The 6,630-nt window shown below is 41.0% G+C and overlaps 1 protein-coding gene across 1 annotated transcript; it reads right to left on the reverse strand.

Moving 5' to 3' along the window:
• Positions 1-603: 603 nt before the first annotated feature.
• Positions 604-6,400, reverse strand: LOC131320535 (uncharacterized). Its single transcript, XM_058351259.1, has 5 exons — positions 5,570-6,400; positions 5,036-5,147; positions 3,657-3,771; positions 1,659-2,675; positions 604-1,164 (listed from the first exon to the last, which is right to left on the reverse strand). Exons 1-5 carry the CDS (start codon positions 5,766-5,768, stop codon positions 904-906), a joined length of 1,704 nt encoding a protein of 567 aa, XP_058207242.1. The 5' UTR covers positions 5,769-6,400; the 3' UTR covers positions 604-903.
• Positions 6,401-6,630: the final 230 nt, after the last annotated feature.

Below are 6,630 nucleotides of genomic sequence, written 5' to 3' on the forward strand. Positions count from 1 at the left end.
ACTCCAAAATTAAAAACTCGTTGCATGTTAAGGGATATTGCCACGCAATGTCCGTTACCTTTTCCGACAACACATTCATGCGAGCTTCAAGACTAAAAATATAGACCTTACCCAAATGTGTAGCAATGATAAATTACTCCAAATTTATTTTGTCCAACATGACTTTAGACCTTACCCTAATGTGTAGCAATGATAAATTACTTCAAATTTATTTTGTCCAACATGACTTCAGTGGTCTTTTGCTTCGAGTGTTTTTGTCTGTGCTGTTGACTGGTTGGTTGGTGAGAGAAACAATCGGAAACAGTGGTCCAAACATTTGGGGCGCCAAATTGCTTCGGTTCAATCATCCGACCAATTGCATCAGATTTCGACTCGAATTATCCGGAAGATGTCTTAAATGTCTCAGAACAATAGTAATAACTGGACACGAAATTCATGCTGAAATCAGTAACAAGCTAAACCATTCGTTCTCGCCCTTCGAATCCACAAATGGAGTCTAGCACCTACCAAAAGAGGAAAACCCTGTCGCAGTTAACCGATCAAATGTCATCTCATTCCATTGCGGGAAGTTAGAAGAAGCCTAAAACAATTGTGCAGAATTAGTTTGTGTTTGTGAACATTCTAGACTAAGTTCAGAAACATCACCTTGCACATAAGAGAGTCCCCAAAAGTGGATCAAAATCCGCATTCTAATAGTACAACAACGTTAAATCGTATTCACTTAGATAATCAATCCATTCAACTTTACATTAAGTCGTAGGAACCGGGTCACCCTCAGTTCTCCTCAAGCCATTGTCTTTCAACAGTCATACTGATAGAGATCCAAAATCAAATGACGAGTGTAACAGAGAAGCAGGTATATCGTAGCGGGTCACAATGGAAACACTGACAGAGCCCCAACCATCACCTACCCCGTACATTGGAAGGGGATCGAGGGCCCTTATCGCTGCTTACATCATCATCGAATTCCCTTCCATCTACTACACAGAAGCCATTGTTGTTGACACTCGGTTCAGAACTGGCATTACTGCTTGTTGCAAGCGGGGAGTCCGAGACACTAATTGTCCTGCTTCGTGTAGGCCCCGGTCTCACACTATACATAGACGATGCTGGAATATTCGTCATCAATGGCCTCAAATTACCTGGAATGTGCCGCCTTATATCCTGCTCAAGAGAATACACAATGGGAAATTGGAAAGGATGTCAAATTTGGTACACAAAATGAAATCCTGTTCGTGTTAAATAATCTACTGCTAGAAGTACACAAATAGATACAACCTGTCTATTTCTTTTTGTCCATATTTCCAATTTAAGATGTCTCCAAATATATGTCCTTTTTGAAAAGTCAAGAGTATGAAACTTGTTAGTTTCCTAATTCACCTTATTACAGACAGTTATCATTACACTTTAAAGTAGGTATAAAATTAATAGATTTTTCACATTAAATTTTGGGTACCTTAACTGCATGTCTTAAAAATTTAGAACCCCCAAAGGGAAAAACCAAAACAGGAAAATGGCAGTACAAGAGAACCACGTCAACAACTATCAACATCAACAAGGACTAGTTGAACATTTACACAGAGTGGGCATTCTTGTTAGATGTGAAACAATGCTGGGATAGTGTATAGTAGTACCCATGTAAAAAAGGAAGCACATACCATATGCCTAATGGCCATATCCAGAGATTTCTTCGAGAGTGTCCTTCCAAACCCCGCGCTGTCAGGGGATGAAGATTTACCAGACAAGTTACTAAGAGGGGAATGTTTGTCATCTTGCTTTGGTGGCACCAGTTTCCGCATATTCGTCACTCTGTCAACCATCTTGGTTCCAATCAAAACAGGGCTCACATTGTCATTTGCTTTAGCATGCAACCGACTAGCTGCAGGAACAGAACCTCCACTGCTATGAACAACGCCATTGGGGGGTCGTCCTCTTGAGGGGGAGCACGACTGCCGTCTAACCCTTCCATTAGAAACAGGCTCAACAGAAGAAGAACGGGCACTAGGTGCTCCAGGCCTCCCCCTAGTTGCTGAAAGTGGCCTATCAGGGAGTGAGGTCCTTAAATTAGGCGGGGCATCAAGAGAGAAACCAGGCATCTCCGAAGGCTTCCACGGTCTGGATTTCACAGTCGGAGAACTAGCACGCGGCGGCGGATTTCTAGCTGTGGCTGTGGGACCCGGCTTGGTAACAGGAGGAGACTTAACATGAGGAGTGGATGTATTTGATATAGCAGAGAGAGTGGTTGGTCTACGAGTTGGTGTTGGTGCCCTAGATGTAGGTTTAGATGATGCTGGTAAGGTGGGTCTAGAAGTGGGTGTCGAGGATCTTGCAGTAGTCCTGGACAAAGGCGTTGTGGATCTAGGTGGAGCGGCGGGCTTACTTGAAGTTAATGTAGACCTAGAAGTGGGAGTAGAAGACCTTGAAGGTCTAGGCGCAGAAGTAGATGTGGGTTTAGAAGCTGTAGTCGATGTGGATTTGGGTGCTGCGTTTAGTGTGGGTTTAGCTGATGAGGACAACATGGGCCGTCCAGTTGGTGTTGCTGGTCTTGATCCAGGACCCCCTGAAGACGAGGGCCTTCGAATTCCGGCACTTGAGCTATTCAACCCAGGGGATGGAGCTGACTGTCTAGATGATAAGTTGCTCCGGGAAGCAGGTTCTGGCTGGGGGTTTGCAAGCTATAATCACATTAAACAAATGATAGAACGTGAAATCAACAGATTGAGCAGATACAAACAACTTACAACAAAGTTAAGAACGTTAACTCAACAGATTGAGCAGATTCAAACAAATTACAACAAAGTTAACCTACTGAATTGGATGCAACATCTGATCCGTTCAAGAAATTATGGTCAAGCACTACCATTTGTGGATCAATAATTGTAGCCGAAAGACTTTCAATGTTTCAAAACCTCTCAAAGGCTTCTCAAAGTCAGATGCTCTTTCCAGAAACCATATGCTACTCAAGTTATCAACTTATCATCTTATTTATCAAAAACTTGGGGGGGTGGGGGAGCGTTATGGGATAAAAGGAAACAAACTCTGGCCTTCATAATCCGATATGGACAATTCAAACCTTGTAGTAAAACTTGCATGCAAGACCAATAAGTTTCTAAGCCATCAAACAATGGATTGAGAATTTGAGATGGATCTAATGTTTGAAAGTATGTGATACAAGTTATCAACCACGTGTCCAGAACTAGATGTATATCTGTACCGAGTACAGAATACCAGCTGGAGTTTCAAATTGCACACATGGATTTACCAATGTGGAAAAGGATTTTTTGCGGCTGCAAACTTGAACAATATTTTTAACACTTGGGACAAACTTCAAGTCAAGATGGTCTGTTTAGTTTTAAGTAGTTTTTTAGTGGTGGTTGGCATTGGTGGTATTTGAAGAAACCATTACAATTTCATATTATGAATGTTATACTAGAAGCAATTCATGAGTCAACTTTCCATGTGCAAAGGCTAACAAACCAAAAGTCTACCAACCATTTACTAATGGTTGAAAATTTTAAATTACCAAACCAGCAAAAATCTACTATGCATCTGATCTGATAGCCGATAGGTATAAAAAAACCACAAAACTCCACCAACTATTAAGTATTGCAAAGATAAACTAAGACTGCAACGTCGAGTTTAAATAACACCCTTACTCTAGATTTTAGCGCAGTCGGTAGAGCTTTTGGAGTTCCAATTCGACTCATAGCAGTTCTCTGTGATTCCATCTCCAATGAAGGAAAAAGAGGAGTACCAGGAGGGGTTAGAAGCCTGAAACAGACAAATAAAATTAATAAGTTACCACCAGTCAAAAGCATAGGTCCTTGGTCTTGCACTTTATTAAATCAATATGCAACTTGAACCTATTAATCAGAGAAACCAGGAAATCTAAGGCGGTTAAGACACATGAAAACAATTAGGACCGCCAATTTAACTGAAGGGGGGACAAAATGAAATTCCAGCTGATCAATAAGTACAGAAAAAGAAACAGATTTTCACCACGAGTCCATATCGTCACCACCTGCAAGATTTAATGTGACTGTGTGTGCACGCGTGTGTGGCCAACTCCTTCTCTCTCTTTCTCCCATAAAAACGAAAAATAGTGACTTGAAAGTATATTGATCAGAAACAAACAAGGATTTAAAGACATGTTATTCAACAAATGAGGAACAATGCAGATGGACTTAGCAAACTAATATAACAAAGACGAGTATTTATATGCTTAGTATAATAGATTGTGGAGCAGCCGAACCGCTGGAGTGTAACCATTGGCATTTATTAGAAAGCTTTCCAGCAAAAGGCTTACTACTTGCTAGCAGGGCAACGATAGCCCATTCACAATCAAAATATTACTTGATAAACTCCAAGCATTTATTCATGTCTTATCAAATTAGGCTCAATGGAAATGGGCTTAACATATAAAACCATAGTTATATAATCACAGAGCCGAGTTTGCTGTGTAAGAATTCTGGAGGAGTTATGCCTGCTGAAACTACGACTTAGCTTGAGATATATACTCCTTTAGTAAGGGGCGGCCCAAGCATTAGGCCATTAAGGCCAATGCCTATGGCCTCCAATTTTGAGGGGCTCGGATTTTTACTTCTCAAGACTACTTGTATTGGTTTTAAAAAGCCCATTTAGGTATTAAAAAAAGGCCTTCAGGAAGTATCCTCCACATTCAGACTTCTTTTCTTAAAGTGTTGATCTTTTCATAGCAATGATTATTGTTTCATATTTCACATTGTGACATAGAATATAGTATTGCAGACGCTAGGGATTAGGTACTAACAAACTTCACTACTAACAAACTTTCATCTAAAAAAGCAAGTTATATAATTTTCAAATGTAATAAATATATAATAGATTAAATTTTTTTATATTAATACTTAAATTCTTAAAGGCCTCCCACAAAGGTTTTGCCTTAGGGATTCAATGAGGTCAGGCCGCGCTTGCCTTACAAGTAGAAAAGTTGTTCAAAGTAAACACTTAATACAAATCAATGGTTAAACATGTCAAGAGAATGCCCCCATATTACCAGTCATAATCATTTTTATCATTGTCAGAATTCAGGAAATCATCCGCGCCAGGCTTCCGTGCTGGTGTAGATGATGTAATGTTGAATATCGGAGAAGTGCCTGGCTTCAGTCCTGCCATCCCCAAAACAATAATGCAAAAAACACAGCCTCAATTTTCAACGCAACAAAATCAACCCATAACCAAAGTAGTCCAATAAGTAAAGCCACCGTTCCAACTATTTCACAAATATTAACTCCAGATATAATATAAAACTACGTCAACAAAATCCAGACAAAACCCTTGCTCACCTAATTAACAATCAAGGGGGCTTTTCCACAAAACTAAAGGAACTAAATGGGCTAAAACCTGAGTTTTCACGGATTTCTAGGCAGGTCATTCCCCTCACACATATCAACTGAAATATCATGTAGCATAAACAAATTGACTAGTCCAATAATATAACGGAGACACACCCTAAACCAAAAACACACGAAATCATTCAATCAAACGAAAGTCAAAACTTAAAAAAAAAAATTTGAGAACAGTGATTAACCTAACGGAGCATCGAACTCTTCGGAGTTGTGAAGGAGAAGATTGTTCCGTTCCTTCTCGCGTTTTCGCATCTCCAGGAACAACGCCAGCTCGTCTTCCTTCTCCTTCATCGTCGACGGCCTCACGCTCCCTACCTGCTGCTGCCTCTGCTTCGAGGGCGCCTGCATTTGCGACTCCTGAGCCCTAAAACTCCGATTCATCGCTCGAATCCAAACAATACAAGCACGCAAACACGCTAACAAGCAAAACCACAGACCCGCGGGTTAAAAACCTAGTTTCTCGTCCACTGCTCCGAAAACAACCGTTCGCACACCAAATGCGCCGTCAGCTCTCTCCGAAAACGGAATCAGCATCTCCAGATCTGAAATGAAGCTCGAATAATACGTTCAAACCCGAGGCAGAAATCGGAAGGAAAAACAAGCGGCATTTCACGCGAATCAGTCACTCTTCACTCTCCCCAACCAGCGTATGACGTAACGAGCGATAAAGATATACAACCATAAATATCTACGTGTAGGGTACAACAATATGCTTGTACGAAAGGGTATATAAAGACGGAGTGAAAAGGAAAGCGTTCAGCTTGGAGGTACGGGCATTGTCGAGTAGAGAGAGAGAGAGAGAGAATATAGGGGGAAGATGGGGAGTCACCGGAGAGAGTTTGGATTGGGGGGGGCGGGGGGGAGAAGGCGAGGGAGGAGTGGCAGGGGATGTTAATAAATAGGATTTGGGGGGATGAAACGGGGAGAGAGAGAGAGAGAGAGAGAGAGAGAGAGAGAGAAACTTTTTCAAGTTTCGATCGATTTTGATCTGAGATGAGAGATGAGGACGATCCGTGATAATGATAATTATGCCAAGTCGTCCAACTAACAGCACTCGAGTCTCGACGGTGTCTCTCACGTAAAGGCTACGGTTTTTGAGATGGTGACCCTTTTCTTTTTTTGGGAATTTCAAAATTACGAAAGTGCCCTCCTTATCCTTGTTTTATTGCTCCACTTTTTTTTATTATAATTTTTTTCCTCTTATTATTACTAGTTTTCATCGTAGTCTTTAGAATTAATCATT

This window comes from Rhododendron vialii, chromosome 3a (assembly GCF_030253575.1).
Source record: "Rhododendron vialii isolate Sample 1 chromosome 3a, ASM3025357v1".
NCBI classification, from domain to species: Eukaryota; Viridiplantae; Streptophyta; class Magnoliopsida; order Ericales; family Ericaceae; genus Rhododendron; species Rhododendron vialii.